This window comes from Saccopteryx leptura, chromosome 2 (genome assembly GCF_036850995.1).
Source record: "Saccopteryx leptura isolate mSacLep1 chromosome 2, mSacLep1_pri_phased_curated, whole genome shotgun sequence".
NCBI classification, from domain to species: Eukaryota; Metazoa; Chordata; class Mammalia; order Chiroptera; family Emballonuridae; genus Saccopteryx; species Saccopteryx leptura.
The window spans coordinates 327516923-327531703 of NC_089504.1; the positions used below are offsets into that span (position 1 = coordinate 327516923).

At 46.9% G+C, this 14781-nt stretch overlaps 2 protein-coding genes across 2 annotated transcripts; both read left to right on the forward strand.

Moving 5' to 3' along the window:
* Positions 1-527: 527 nt before the first annotated feature.
* GLTPD2 (glycolipid transfer protein domain containing 2) lies at positions 528-2360 on the forward strand. The gene is made up of 4 exons (XM_066363297.1): positions 528-854; positions 962-1026; positions 1296-1462; positions 1558-2360. Exons 1-4 carry the CDS (start codon positions 752-754, stop codon positions 2093-2095), a joined length of 873 nt encoding a protein of 290 aa, XP_066219394.1. The 5' UTR covers positions 528-751; the 3' UTR covers positions 2096-2360.
* Positions 2361-11148: 8788 nt separating this feature from the next.
* Positions 11149-13157, forward strand: PSMB6 (proteasome 20S subunit beta 6). Its single transcript, XM_066366240.1, has 6 exons — positions 11149-11279; positions 11698-11765; positions 12107-12238; positions 12353-12482; positions 12673-12817; positions 12942-13157. Exons 1-6 carry the CDS (start codon positions 11178-11180, stop codon positions 13082-13084), a joined length of 720 nt encoding a protein of 239 aa, XP_066222337.1. The 5' UTR covers positions 11149-11177; the 3' UTR covers positions 13085-13157.
* Positions 13158-14781: the final 1624 nt, after the last annotated feature.

Sequence of the window (14781 nt, forward strand, 5' to 3'; positions counted from 1 at the left end):
CCCTGGTCAGGGCACATACAAGAATCAACCAATGAATGCATAAATAGATGGAACAACAAATCAATATTTCTCTCCCTCTCCCCTTCCTCTCACTCTAAAATCAATAAACAAACAAAAAAAATGTAATGTAAAAGGATAAAGCCTGAAATATATAATCAAGAGGTCATGCATCCAGATCAAAATAAAGTCCCGTGGAGATAGGCTAGAGAATTTGGAAGCGAGTGTCCCCTGGATCACAGGTGCCCCATGCTTGAACTTAATAGGTAAGATTTATGGAGCAATTGTGGTGAGCTTTTCCATTTACAGTGTTTGCACATACATTATCATTTAATCCTCGCAAAGCACCTATTATTATCCTCAATTTACAGTGGAAGGAAGGAACTTAAGCCCACAGTTAACTTTGGGCCCACACCACAGCTCAGTGGGAGAGGTGGTTCTGACCCCAGCCTCCTTTCCCAATACCCAGGCTGCCTCCCCCCCCCCCCGCCCCAGGCTGCCTCTTAATACAACCTGGCCCTACAGGAAGGGAAATACTGAGATATCTCATTGTCATCGAACTTTCCAAATCCTCTTAATCTGGTTTCTCAGCCCTGAGATGCTGCCCTCTGGGGCAAAGGGCACAGGGGAAGGGGACTTAGATTAATTATTAACCCTTGCACACAGTGCACCGCGGACTTCTCTTCGTTCTCAGAAGCGGAGGGACAAAGACTGGGTAGGAGCCAGTGAGGGGGTGGTGGTCCCAGCAGCAGCCATGGGGGTCGCGCTGCATCCACAGGTCCCCCGGCGCTGGTTCCGCCATACAATTCCTCTCGCCGTCTTAGCGCTGCTCCTTTATCTCTGTGCTCGGAGCCTACGTGAGTGGCCTCTTCCCTCATCTCCTCTGGGAGGAACCCAGGAGTCCAGATTCTTGGGACCTAAGTTCCCTGTTAGAGCCCTCACCGTTTCACCTTGCCTCCCGCAGGCTCCCTCTCAGGCTACGGACCCGGGGCACTGTCCTGCATTACCGAGGGATCGCCGCCTTTGCAGGTAAACTCGGGGCAGGGCTGGGACTGGGAGATCCAGGTAGGGCCCTGAACAGGGTAAGTGGAGCCAGGCTGACTCGCTGGTAAAGAGCACGAGTCCTCTTTCCTGCATCCCCTCTCCCAACAGAAGCTCAGAGTACGCAGGAGGGACACCAACTAGACTTTAGGAATAATTTCTTCAGAACCCAAATGGGCTACTTGGCGAAGGAGACACAACAGGCTAGGGGTTCTGTTCCCGCCTCCCTCTCTCCCCCATCATATCTACTCCCCCAGGTCCGGCAACAGTCGGGATCCCTGGAAGCCTCAGAGCGGGAAGAGCCTCAATGTCTTGACCCACAAGGGATGCTAGGACGCATGATGGGGCCGTTCCGCGCCAGTCTGAACTCCAAAGGGGATGTGGAGTTGGCACAGTACCTGGCGGGATGGAGGGAGCTAATCAAGTGAGTGGTCTCTCTCCCTTCATCTAGCCTCTGCCTCCAGTGGCTCCATTGTCCTCTCTCTAACCATCCCACTCTTCCCACCACCAAACACACAGGTTCCTAAGTCCCTTCGGCTCCATTTTTGCCTTCGCCACAAGCGAGGCCTTCACTAAAGTGACAGCCCTCGAGGCTCGGGTGCAAGGCCCAGATGCAGCGCAATACAAGTCGCTGGCGGCAATGGTGGCGTGGGAGCGGCGGGCGGGCCTGCTGGAGCAGCCTGGGATCGCCCCTCGAGACCCGGCCAGGTCCTCCGGCTCACGAACAACGCTCCTGCTGCACCGTGCACTACGCTGGTCCCAGCTTTGCCTCCACCGGGTGGCGACCGGGGCGCTCGGAGGTCCGGACGCTGGTGAGCAGTGCAACGACGCGTACGGCACAGTTCTGGGCCCGCACCACCCCTGGCTGGTCCGTCAGGCCGTCCGCCTCGCATTCCTCTCCTTCCCGGGTCGCGGCCGCTTGCTGGAGCTGGCGTGCCCGGGAACCAGAGAAGCGGAGGCGCGGGCCGCGCTGGCCCGCGCCGCAGGCACACTGGAGGAAGTCTACAACCGGACCCAGGGCTTGCTGGCCGAGCGCGGATTGCTCCAGCTGGCTTAAGACCAGCAGCGGCAGGATCCGCTAGGAAGAGAGCCCCCTGGGGCGGGGCTAGGGCAACACAAGACTTAGGGTAGAACCCTCGGCTCTCACCTCCAGGACCAGGGGGCGGGGCACCCGATAGCCCGCCTCTTTGGTGACGTCACTCCCTTGAAGGCGCGCCCCCTGTAGGGGTGGGGTCTTTTTTTTTTCAGCTCCTCCCTGCACCCGAAGTCCTGGGAAGAAGGGAGAAACTGTGGGGACTAAAAAGTAGTCTTTGGTAGCCGTCGATTTAGGGCGGTTTTTGGGATGCCAGCACGCGCTTAAGGGAAATAGAAAAAAAATAGATGTGGGAAGATGTGTCATACTTGTTCCAGGCAGCTGAGAGACTCACGTTTCCCTTGGTTATCTCAACCACTACTATGGCTTCCTTTGCCAACTACATGCCAGATCTCCAGCCCAGATCTATCCCCTGAGCTCCAGCCCTCATAAAGCCAAATATTTCCTGGACATCTCCACAGACAGCAAATGCAACAGGTCCAACTGGGATCCATCGCCTCCTCCTAGAACTGCACCTCTTCTTGTGTTCCTTGTACCTATAGTAGCAACCTCTTCTGTCAACCACCCAAGCTTAAAACCCGTCTATTATGCCTCACACCAAGCAGAAACTCAGCTCAATAATGCATTTTTATTTAGTGGCTTTTTGGGCACTCCCAAAAGGATAGTGAACATGAAAGGGCTTAGCCATTTCATACACTGATAACTCCCAAATCATAATTCCAACCCACTTTCCCCTGGACTCCAGAATCCTATCTATACACCTCCTTATTTGGCATTTCCACTTAGATTTCAACTATACATAGCAAACTTTTTTTTTTTTTTTTTTTTTTTTTAGTTCATTGAGAGGAGGGGAGGCAAAGAGACAGATTCCCACATGCGCCTCCACTGGATACACCTAGCAAGCCCACTAGGGCACTAGGGGGAATGCTCTGCCCTTCTGGGGGGTGGGGGTGGGGTTGTTCCGTTGCTCAGCAACTGAGCTCTTCTTAGGGCGTGAAGCAGAGGCCATGGAGGCATCCTCAGTGCCCAGAGCCAACTCGCTCCAATTGAGCCATGGCTGTAGGAGTGGCAGAGAGAGAGAGAGAGAGAGAGAGAGAGAGAAGTGGGGGGGATGGAGAAGCAGATGAGTGCTTCTCCTTTGTGGCCTGACTGGGAATTGAACCTGGGACATCCACATGCCAGGCTGATGCTCTACCACTGAGCAAACCGACCAGGGCCAGACATAGCAAACTTAACATGCCCCAAACTAAGCTTCTAATACCCTTTCCTCCCAAAATATTTAGTGCCTTTGCTATCTCAGTTAATGCCAATTCTGTTTTTCCAGGTCCTTACACCAAAAGCCTGGTAGTCATTCTGATTCTTCTGTTTCTCTTTCATCATACCTACATCCAATCTGTCAGAATTTGACCATTTCCCATTATCTCCACTGCTACCACACTTATCAAGCCAACTTATCACCTCAATTAATGCAATAGCCTCCTAATTGTCTCTCTGTCCCATACTTTGTCTCCCTATAACGTATGTTGAATAGAGTTGCCAAAACGATTCTTTAAAATGTAGTTCATATCATGTCATTCCCCTGCTCAAAACCTTCCAATGGCTTCTTATTGCACTCAAGTAAGAAAAAAAATAATAATTAAGCAGCACCTGACCTGTGGTGACGCAGTGGATAAAGTGTCGACCTGGAATGCTGAGGTCACCCATTCCAAACCCTGGGCTTGCCCAGTCCAGGCACAAATGGGAATTTATGCTTCCTGCTCCTTCCCCCTTCTCTCTCCTCTCTCTTTCTCTCTCACCCACCCTTCTTTAAAATGAATAAATAAAAAAAAATAAGCAGGAAGTTTTCTAGATTATATTTTTAGTTGAGAATGATGAAAAGCTTCATAAAGGTCCTACCTGATCTGACTCTGCACTAGCCAAATTTACCTCCTCAATATTCATTGAACATGTCAGATTTGATCCTGCCTCAGAATCTTCACACTTGCTCTCCCCTCTACCCATAATGCTCTTCTCCTAAATAGACAAATGACTTCCCTACTTACTTCTGGTCTTTATTCAAATGTCTCCTCAGTGAGACCTTTCTAAAGACTATTCTTTCTAAAATTTTAACACACACTTTCCACCTCCCTTCTTTGTTTTATTTTTCTTTTTATACAATTCACTCTCTAACATATTGTATATTGTAATTATTTGTTTTGTTGTCTCCCCTAATATATGTAAACTCCTTGGGGCTAAAAATTTTCGTCTATTTTGTGCCTTGATGTACCTTTAGTGCTTCAAACAATGCCTGTTACTTAGTAGACATTTAATAGTTTCTTGTTGAATGAATGAGCACTAAAAATAGTTCAGACTGCTGAAGCCAAGAGAATAAAAAAGAAAAGATGGTTGCACAACAATGTAAATGTACTTAATGCTACTAGATTGGTGCACCAACAATGATGAAAATGCTAAATTTTATGTTATGTTATTTATATTTTACTTCAATAAAAAATAAAAAATAAGAGGTGTGAGTCTGGACAAATGAAGAGCCTTATAAGCTATATTACGGAGATGGGACTTTATCTCAAGCATTAATTTTAAACAGGGGATTGTCTGGATCATAGTTTCAATTCAAAAAATCAGCTACAGATGAAGTATGTAGTAAGAGTATGGAAGATTCATAGGACCATGCCACACAATAACAGCAAAATACATATTCTTCTCAACTGTACATGTGACATTCTCCAGGATAAGTCAGATGTTAGGCCACAGACAAGTCTCAATAAGTTTTAAAAAACTGAAGTTACAAAATATTCTTCAACTTGGCCTGCCCAGGCAGTGACGCAGTGAATAGAGCATCGGACTAGGATGCCGAGGACCCAGGTTCAAGACCCCAAGGTCGCCAGCTTGAGCGCGGGCTCATCTGGCTTGAGCAAAGTTCATCAGCTTGGACCCAAGGTCGCTGGCTCAAGCAAGGGGTTACTCGGTCTGCTGAAGGCCCGCGGTCAAGGCGCATATGAGAAAGCAATCAATGAACAACTAAGGTGTTGCAAGGAAAAACTGATGATTGATGCTTCTCATCTCTCTCCGTTCCTGTCTGTCTGTCTATCCCTCACTCTGACTCTCTCTCTGTCCCTGTAAAAAAAAAAAAAAAAAGACAAAATATTCTTCAACTAAAATGTAATGAAATTATAAATCAGTAACAGAAGAGAATGTGGGAAATTCACAAATACGTGGACATTAAATAACACACTCCTAAACAAGCAACATGTCAAAGGAGAATTCATAGGCAAAATATTTTGAGATTAATGAAAATGAATACACATATCAAAATTTAGGCGTGCAGCATAAGTAGTGATCAGAGGGAAACTTTTAGTTGTAAATTTTTCAACTTTTTTTATTAATTGATTTTTAGAGAGAGGAGAGAGAGAGAAGGAGTGAGAAGCATTAACATGTGTACTTCTCATATGTGCCTTGACTAGGAAAGTCTAGGGTTTCAAGCAGGTGACCTCACCATTCCATATCAAGTCTCTATACACTGTGCTACTATAGGTCAGGCTGTAAATGTTTATATTAAAAATAAAAAAGATTTTGGCCGTGGTAGGGTAGTTCAGTAAGTTAAAGCACTGTCCTGGTGTACCAAGGTTGTGGGTTTAAATCCCAGTCGGGACACATACCGGAGTCAGCCAGTGACTGCATAGATGGGTGGAGCTACAAAATCTCTCTCTCTCACTCTTTCTCTTCCTTCCTCTCCCTCTCTAAAATCAATAAATAAAAATATTTTAATAAAAACAATTTCAAATAAATAGCTTAACCTTCCACCTTAAGAAACTAGAAGAAGGAAAGCAAATCAAACCTAAAGAAAAGCAGAGGGAAGGATATAATAAAGAGCAGAGTGGAAATAAATGAAATAGAAAATAGAAAAACAATAAAAAGAATCAACTAGTACAAAAATTGGTTCTTTAAAAAGATCAATAAAACTGGCAAAACTTTAGATAGATGGACCAAGAAAAAAGAGGAAAGACAAATTATTAAAATCAAGAATGAAAGGAGACATTACTATGAATCTTACAGAAATAAAAGGAATTATAAGGGAATACTATAAACAATTATAGACTAATAAATTATATTACCTAAAAGAACTGGAAAAATTCCTAAAAAGACATAAATTACCAAAACTGACTCAAGATTAAATAAAGCCCTGACTGAATGGCTTGGCTGGTTAGAGCATTGTCCCGAAGTGCAGAGATTGCTGGTTCAATCCCTGGTCAGGGCACATACAGGAACAGATCAATGTTCCTCTCTCTCTCTCCCCTTTCCTCTTGCTAAAATCAATCAGTAAAAAATTATTTTAAAAATAATAAATAGAAAAAAAAATAAATAGAAAATATGACTAGACCTATAACAAAGAGATTGAGTTAGTAATAAAAAAACTTTCCACACCCTGGCCAGGTGGGTCAGTGGTTAAAGTGTAGTCCCAGTGCACCAAGGTCGCTGGTTCTATCCTCAGGGCACGTGTGAAAGCAATCAATGAGTGCACAACTAAATAGAAAAACTAAGATGAATAATGAGTTGATGCTTTTCTCTCTCTCTCTCTCTCTCTCTCTCTCTTCTCTCCTTTCCTCTCGCTTTCAAAATCAGTGGGAAACTTTTTTCAGAAACAAAAATTAGCCTGACCTGTGGTGGCACAGTGGATGCAACGTCAACTTGGAATGCTGACATCGCCAGTTCAAAATCCTGGGCTTGCCTGGTCAAGGCACATATGGGAGTTAAGGCTTCCTGCTCCTCTCTCTCTCGCCTCTCTAAATAAATAAATAAAGTCTTTAAAAGAAAATAAATAAAAATTAAAACTTTCCATAAAGTAAAGCCTAGGACCATTTTCTTTATTTTATTTTATTTTTTATTTTTTCCAAGTGAGAGAAGAGGAAGTGGACAGACTCCTGCATGCTCCCTGACCAGATCCACCCACAACCCCTGTCTGGGGCTGATGCTCTGCCTGTCTGGGGCCAATGCTCTGCTTATCTGGAGCCATGGTTGCAACCAAGCTATTTTTAGCACCTGAGGTGGAGGCTCCATGGAGCTATCCTCAGTCCCCAGTTAATGTGCTCAAACCAATCAAGCCATGCGGGAGGAGAAGAGAGAGAGAGAGAAGGAGGGAGGGGGAAGAAGCAGATGGTCGCCTCTACTGTGTGCCATGACAGAGAATTGAACCTAGGACTTACACCCACCAGGTTGACACTCTACCACTGAGCCAACCAGCTAGGGCCCAGACATTTATACCAATAAAGTCTATTAAATGTTTTTTAAATATTAATGCTGGCCCTAGCCACATGACTCAATGGATATAGCATCCTCCTGGCATGCCAATGTTGTAGGTTCCATCCCTGGTCAGGACACATGTGAGAGGCAATCAATGAATGCACAACTAAAGGGAACAATTAAGTGGAACAACAAGTTGATGCTTCTCTCTCTCCCCCTACTACCCATCTCTCCTCTTCCCTCTTTCCCTCTTTCTCTCAAATCAATGGGGGGAAATTTTTTTTTTAATGGGGGAAAAATTTTTAATGAATGCCAATTCTTTACAAACTCTTACAAAAATAGAAGAAAAGAGAACACTTCCGCCTGACCTGTGGTGGCGCACTGGATAAAGCATTGACCTGGAAATGCTGAGGTCGCCGGTTCAAAACCCTAGGCTTGCCTGGTCAAGGCACATATGGGAGTTGATGCTTCCAGCTCCTCCCCCCTTCTCTTTGTCTCTCTCTCTCCTCTCTCTCTCTCTCTCCGTCTCTTTCTCTCTCCTCTCTAAAAATTAATAAATAAATAAATAATTAAAAAAAAAAAGAACACTTCCCTACTTATTCTATGAGGCCAGTATTACCCTGATACCAAAGATCAAAAATATATATATCTTAAAAACTACAGATCAATGTATTGATATATTGTATGAGTAGAGATACAAAAAAAACAACAACAACAACACTTCAACAAAATACATACTAGCAAATCCTATATAAAAAGTAAGATACAGGCCCTGGCCAGTTGGCTCAGTGGTAGAGCGTCAGCCTGGTGTGCAGGAGTCCCGGGTTCGACTTCCAGCCAGAGCACACAGGAGAAGCGTCCATCTGCTTCTCCACCGCTCCCCTCACCTTCCTCTCTGTCTCTCTCTTCCCCTCCCGCAGCCAAGGCTCCATTGGAGCAAAGCTGGCCCCAGGCGCTGAGGATGGCTCTGTGGCCTCTGCCTCAGGCGCTAGAATGGCTCCGATTGCGACAGAGCAACGCCCCAAGATGGGCAGAGCATCGCCCCCTGGTGGGCATGCCGGGTGGATCCGGGTCGGGCGCATGCGGGAGTCTGACTGCCTCCCCATTTCCAGCTTCGAAAAAATACAAAAAAAAAAAAAGTAAGATACAGCCTGACCAGGAGGTGGTGCAGTGGATAGAGTGTCTGACTGGGATGCGGAAGGACCCAGGTTTGAGACCCCGAGGTCGCCAGTTTGAGCGCAGGCTCATCTGGTTTGAGCAAAGCTCACCAGCTTGGACCCAAGGTTGCTGGCTCGAGTAAGGGGTTACTGGGTCTGCTGAAGGCCCACCATCAAGGCACATATGAGAAAGCAATCAATGAACAACTAAGGTGTTGCAATGCGCAACGAAAAACTAATGATTGATGCTTTTCATCTCTCCGTTCCTGTCTGTCTGTCCCTGTCCATCCCTCTCTCTGACTCTCTCTCTGTCTCTGTAAAAAATAAAAAAAGTAAGATACACATAGCCATTTGATTTTATTCCTTTTTTGTTTTTTTAATTAAGTGGGAGGCAAGGAGGCCAAGAGATAGACTTCCACATGCGCCTCAACCGGGATTCACCAGGCAATCCCCCTATGAAAGCTCTGCCTATCTAAAGCAGCTGCTATGTTGCTCAGTAACTGAGCTATTTTAGCACCTGAGGGGAGGCTATGGAGCAAGCCATGGCTGAGGGAGGTGTCAGGGGAGGAGGAGGAAGGAGGGGGAAGGGTAGAGAAGTTAGTGGTTGCTTCTCCTGAGTTCTCTGACTGGGAATCCAACCAGAACTTCCACACACTGGGCTGACCCTCTACCGCTGAGCCAACCAGCCAAGGCCACCATTTGATTTTTGACAAGGGTGTCAAAACCATTCACAGGGAACAGAATAGTCTTTTCAACAAATGGTGCTAGAACAACTGAATATGAACATGCAAAAGAATGAATATTGAGCCCCTACTTCAAATCATACACAAAAAATTAACTCAAAATGAATCATAGACCTAGAAATATATTAAAACCATAAAACTCTTAGGTGAAAACATAGCTATAAATCTTTGTAGCCTTGGATTAGGCAACAGTATCTTGGACATCAAAAGCACAAGCAACCAGGCCCTGGCCGGTTGGCTCAGTGGTAGAGCGTCCCGGGTTCAATTCCCGGCCAGGGCACACAGGAGAAGCGCCCATCTGCTTCTCCACCCCTCCCCCTCTCCTTCCTCTCTGTCTCTCTTTTCCCCTCCCACAGCCGAGGCTCCATTGGAGCAAAGATGGCCCGGGCACTGGGGATGGCTCCTTGGCCACTGCCCCAGGCGCTAGAGTCGCTCTGGTCGCAACAGAGCAACGCCCTGGAGGGGCAGAGCGTCGCCCCCTGGTGGGCAGAGCGTCGCCCCCTGGTGGGCGTGCCGGGTGGATCCCGGTCGGGCGCATGCGGGAGTCTGTCTGACTGTCTCTCCCCGTTTCCAGCTTCAGAAAAATACAAAAAAACAAACAACAACAACAACAAAAAAAGCACGAGCAACCAAAGGAAAAACAGACAAATTGAATTGGAGTTCACTAAAATTTAAAACCTTGTGTTTCAAAGGGCACCAATAAAGAAAGTTCAATGATAATCCATAGAATGGGAGAAAATATTTCCAAATCATGTATCTGATAAAGGTCTAGTATCTACAATATAAAAAAGAACTCTTATGAACTCAACAAAAAATAACCCAATTTTTTTTTTTTTTTTTTTTTTCATTTTTCTGAAGCTGGAAACAGGGAGAGACAGTCAGACAGACTCCCGCGTGCGCCGGACCGGGATCCACCCGGCACGCCCACCATGGGGCGACGCTCTGCCCACCAGGGGGCGATGCTCTGCCCATCCTGGGCGTCGCCATGTTGCGACCAGAGCCACTCTAGCGCCTGGGGCAGAGGCCACAGAGCCATCCCCAGCGCCCGGGCCATGTTTGCTCCAATGGAGCCTTGGCTGCAGGAGGGGAAGAGAGAGACAGAGAGGAAAGCGCGGCGGAGGGGTGGAGAAGCAAATGGGCGCTTCTCCTGTGTGCCCTGGCCGGAAATCGAACCCGGGTCCTCCGCACGCTAGGCCGACGCTCTACCGCTGAGCCAACCGGCCAGGGCAACCCAATATTTTTTAATGGGTAAAGGCCTTCAATAGACATTTACCCAAAGAAGATATACAAATGGACAATTAGCATATGAAAATAGGCTCAAAACCACTTATCATTAGGGAAACAAATAAATAAACCACCCCAAAACAAACAAAGAAACAAAAACCCCACAAGATATCAATCCACACTCAAGTATGGCTAAAATAAAAATACACAGTAACAATTATTGAGGATGTGGAGGAACTAGAATCCTCATACATGGCTGGTGGGTATGTAAAATGGGGCAACTGATGTGGAAAACAGTTGTCAGGTCCTAAACCTGTTAAAGTTACGATATGACTCAGCAATTCCACTCCTGGTACTGTATATACTCCTAGGTATATACCTAAGAGAAGTGAAAACATAGTGTGTGTACTGTAAGTCAGAAGATCAACTCTATCGTTAAGACTTCTTGAATTGCAACCCGGATCAGCTATATCAGCACTGCACAGTCCAACAGAAGACAATACTTGCTGTCTGGTGTTTTTTGTTCGTCCGCCACGCTGCCATCAAGCACTCACTGTCGCAAAAGAAACTTTCTTACACTTTTCCCTTCTGCCGTCAACCGTGGCCTAGAAGGCCTCAGAGCGTGACTAAAAAGTGACAGGGCGCTTTACGACAGTTGCTTTGTGGCAGTATCAGAGGATTAAGATGGCGGCCACCTTAGTAGCTGCAAGAGGAGTGGGACCAACCCCAGCCTGGGGGCCAGAGGCCCTTACCCCCGACTGGGAAAACCGGGAAGTCTCCACAGGGGTAAGGAAGGACTCGGGGTTCAGGACATATGCACAAAGTGTTCATACGATGGAAGGATAGGCCTGAATGCGTTGGGTGACCTGGGGGGGCGGGGGCGGGAGGTGGTCTGTAAGGTGTTGGAGGCGGCGGGAAAGGACTCCTGAGGGGGCAGTGTGGTACTCTCCTGATCGGATGTGGAACTTAGGCAGAAGCGTGAAATTCTGGACTTACAGGATGCAGGCATAAGAACGGGATGGACCCTTGGGAATTTGAGGATTGGAGTTTTGCGGGGTGTTGAGGCTCCTATGAAATTTGACAGTGGGCCAATGGTGCATGACTTGAGTACTCTAGGGACTGGATAAGAGGAGTCATTGAGGTTTGTGTGTGCTGGATAATGTGAACAGGCCGACTCACCCACCTCCTTTCTCCTCTTTCCCAGACCACTATCATGGCCGTGCAATTTGACGGGGGCGTGGTTCTGGGGGCCGATTCCAGAACAACCACCGGGTGAGCTCACGACAGACACATATGTGAAAGGTCTTCTGTCTTTCTCTTCTTTCCTTGCCTGCTAGCCCACCCTTACCCTGTGCAGACAGCTGTGGGACGGAGGTTTCTCCCCTTTCTGGAAATAAGGATTTGTTCCAACTTCTACAATTCCCCTGTGCCCTCATCCTTAGGTGAAATTCTTACAGAAATCTGTTCTCTAACCTGCTTCAGTTTTGGATGAGAACTAATGGGAAATAGAGGAATTCCTATTCCTGAGCCCAGAGGGAGTGGATAGTAATGGGGTGGAGGTGGGAGACAAGTGGGGTCCCTTCTCTCACTATTCTGCTGTTGTCATTCTGCAGGTCCTACATTGCCAATCGAGTGACTGACAAGCTGACCCCTATTCATGATCGTATTTTCTGCTGCCGCTCAGGCTCCGCAGCTGATACCCAGGCAGTTGCTGATGCTGTTACCTATCAGCTTGGTTTCCACAGGTACTTGTGGGGCTGGGGAAACAAGTATCTGAAAGAAGTTGGGACCTGAGGAGTTAAATGGTCTGACTCCCCAGTCCTGACACTACCTTCCCTGTGATTCTCTTCACTCTCTAGTATTGAGCTGAATGAGCCTCCACTGGTTCACACTGCAGCCAGCCTCTTTAAGGAGATGTGTTACCGATACAGGGAAGACCTGATGGCAGGAATCATCATTGCGGGCTGGGACCCCCAAGAAGGAGGGCAGGTCAGACACTCCCCACCCCCAGAGCACTGGAGCCATGCCTTTGATCTTCTCCTCACCCCAGTCATTTTCTCTTTTCAGCCTCTACCTCAATATTAATTCTTCCCAGATCAATACCAAAATGGACAGGTGAATGTACATGTGTTGTGGGGAGAGTACTACTGATGACTCTTCTCCTCCCTCCACCTGGCAGGTATACTCAGTGCCCATGGGGGGCATGATGGTAAGGCAGTCCTTTGCCATCGGAGGCTCTGGGAGCTCCTATATCTATGGCTATGTTGATGCTACCTACCGGGAAGGCATGACCAAGGAAGAATGTCTGCAATTCACTGCTAATGGTGAGAACTTGGGCTTCTGGGCCTGCAAGCTTCATCCCCCATTTCCAAGCCACACCAGTTTTCATCATTTCTTGCAGTGATCCCCAGCATCTCACTCTGATCCCTAACTTTCTTTTATCCACAGCTCTTGCTTTGGCCATGGAGAGAGATGGCTCCAGTGGAGGGGTGATCCGCCTGGCATCCATAGCAGAATCGGGGGTAGAGCGGCAGGTACTTTTGGGAGACCAGATCCCCAAATTCTCCATTGCTACTTTACCACCTCCTTGAATCCTGAGATTCTAAGATACAATAAGAGACATCCCATAGTGACAAAATTCAATAAACAGTTTGTCAAAGAGAATCTGTATGCTTGGGGGTCCTTTATTCTGACTTGAAGCCCGAACTTGTCTTGCCCACTGCAGTTTGTACAAACCACTGCTCTAAGCTCTGAGGGCGTTGGAGAGGAGTCTTAACAAGGGTGGTTTTCAAACCTCTTTCTTCAGGCCACCTTTCCCCCACATTTCCTTTCCTCTACTATGTTCAGGTCCTTGTGACATCAGAGTGTGATTGATATGGGAACTACCAACGAATGACCCTCTCACCAACTCCATTCATGCCCAAGGTAGAACACAGAATTCTTCTGAGACTGAGGTCACCTCCCCTTAGCTTGCTTTCTGTTTGTCATCATGAGTGGTAACTGGCCCCAAGGCCAGAAGGACACCAGATCTCCACTGACTCAGGCTCATGGTCCCTTCACTGCACACTCACCTATGTCACCTTATCGATGTCCAGAGCAGCAGTGTGACTTCCTTGGCTTTTGGAAGAAAGGTGGACCTTGTTTGCAATTGGAGTTTTTTAAGATGGACATTGGGTGGGGTTGGGCAGCCACGGGGTGCTGGGGGCCAGCTCTGGAAGCCACCATTCCCACGGGGAGTGTAATCAGTCTTCAGCCCTTTGGATGCGAGGCAGAGATTGGACTCTGGCTGCTCCAAGGTTGTCCCCACTCTAGCCAGGGACCTAAATGAGGTCAGTGGTGTTCATTGACAGTGACCAACATTCTCAATCTTGCCCCAATCTTCTTTTCTGCCCACTATGGATCAGGAAGCTGTATAAGCTACATTTGAAAACTTTGTTCTAGCATATAATCCTGTCCTGTAGGATTTCGGAAGGGGGGGGGTTCCTGATTAAGTAAAGAAGAGCAGAGAAGGACCTCTGTCCCCAAATATACATACTTCAAACTTAAAATAACCAATAGAAAACCCTGATTTTCCTGTAAAACCTGTTCTCCTGGTCCTCCCTATCTCAGGGCATCTTTGATTCCTCTCTTTCCCTGCACTGCACATTCAGTCTAACAGCAAGTCCTAAAACTCTCCTCAGGTACCTCTAGAGCCCTAGCCAGATAGCTTGGTTGGTTAGAGCGCTGTCCTGAGTGCAGAGGTTGCAGGCTTGATCCCTGGTCAGGGCACATGCGGGAACAGATTGATGTTTCTCAATCTCTCTCGATCTCTCTCTCCCTCCCCCTTCCTCTCTCTCTAAAATCAGTAAATAAAAAAATTTTTGAAGTACATCTAGAATCCATCTCTCACCGTCTCCACAGCACTGTCCTGAGCCAAGCCACCATCTCTTGCCTGGAGGATGCCAACTCCTTCTGCTACATGGCCTTAGTTAAGCCTCCATACTTGATCTTCTGCAGTCTTTCCATATACAGCAACCAAAATGATCTTTTCTTTTTAATAGTGTTCTTTTTTATTTATTCATTTTTAGAGAGGGAGGTAAAGATAGAGAGAATGGGAGGAGGAGCAGGAAACATTAACTCCCATATGTGCCTTGACCAGGCAAACCCAGGGTTTTGAACTGGCAACCTCAGTGTTCCACCACAGGTCAGGCCCAAGTGATCTTTCAATGTTGATGAAGTCATGTTGTTTTCCTGCTTAACATTCTTTAGTGTCTTACCATTCCACCTAGTCCTAGAATAATGTTTTAGC

What these genes read in the sequence shown, in the direction of transcription:
- GLTPD2 (XM_066363297.1), top strand. Translation starts at nt 752, where the DNA reads ATGGGGGTCGCGCTGCATCCACAGGTCCCCCGGCGCTGGTTCCGCCAT. An exon ending in TCTCTGTGCTCGGAGCCTAC is followed by an intron (nt 855 to 961) that starts GTGAGTGGCCTC and finishes TGCCTCCCGCAG; the next exon opens with GCTCCCTCTCAGGCTACGGA. An exon ending in AGGGATCGCCGCCTTTGCAG is followed by an intron (nt 1,027 to 1,295) that starts GTAAACTCGGGG and finishes CTACTCCCCCAG; the next exon opens with GTCCGGCAACAGTCGGGATC.
- PSMB6 (XM_066366240.1), top strand. Translation starts at nt 11,178, where the DNA reads ATGGCGGCCACCTTAGTAGCTGCAAGAGGAGTGGGACCAACCCCAGCC. An exon ending in GATTCCAGAACAACCACCGG is followed by an intron (nt 11,766 to 12,106) that starts GTGAGCTCACGA and finishes GTCATTCTGCAG; the next exon opens with GTCCTACATTGCCAATCGAG. An exon ending in TATCAGCTTGGTTTCCACAG is followed by an intron (nt 12,239 to 12,352) that starts GTACTTGTGGGG and finishes TTCACTCTCTAG; the next exon opens with TATTGAGCTGAATGAGCCTC.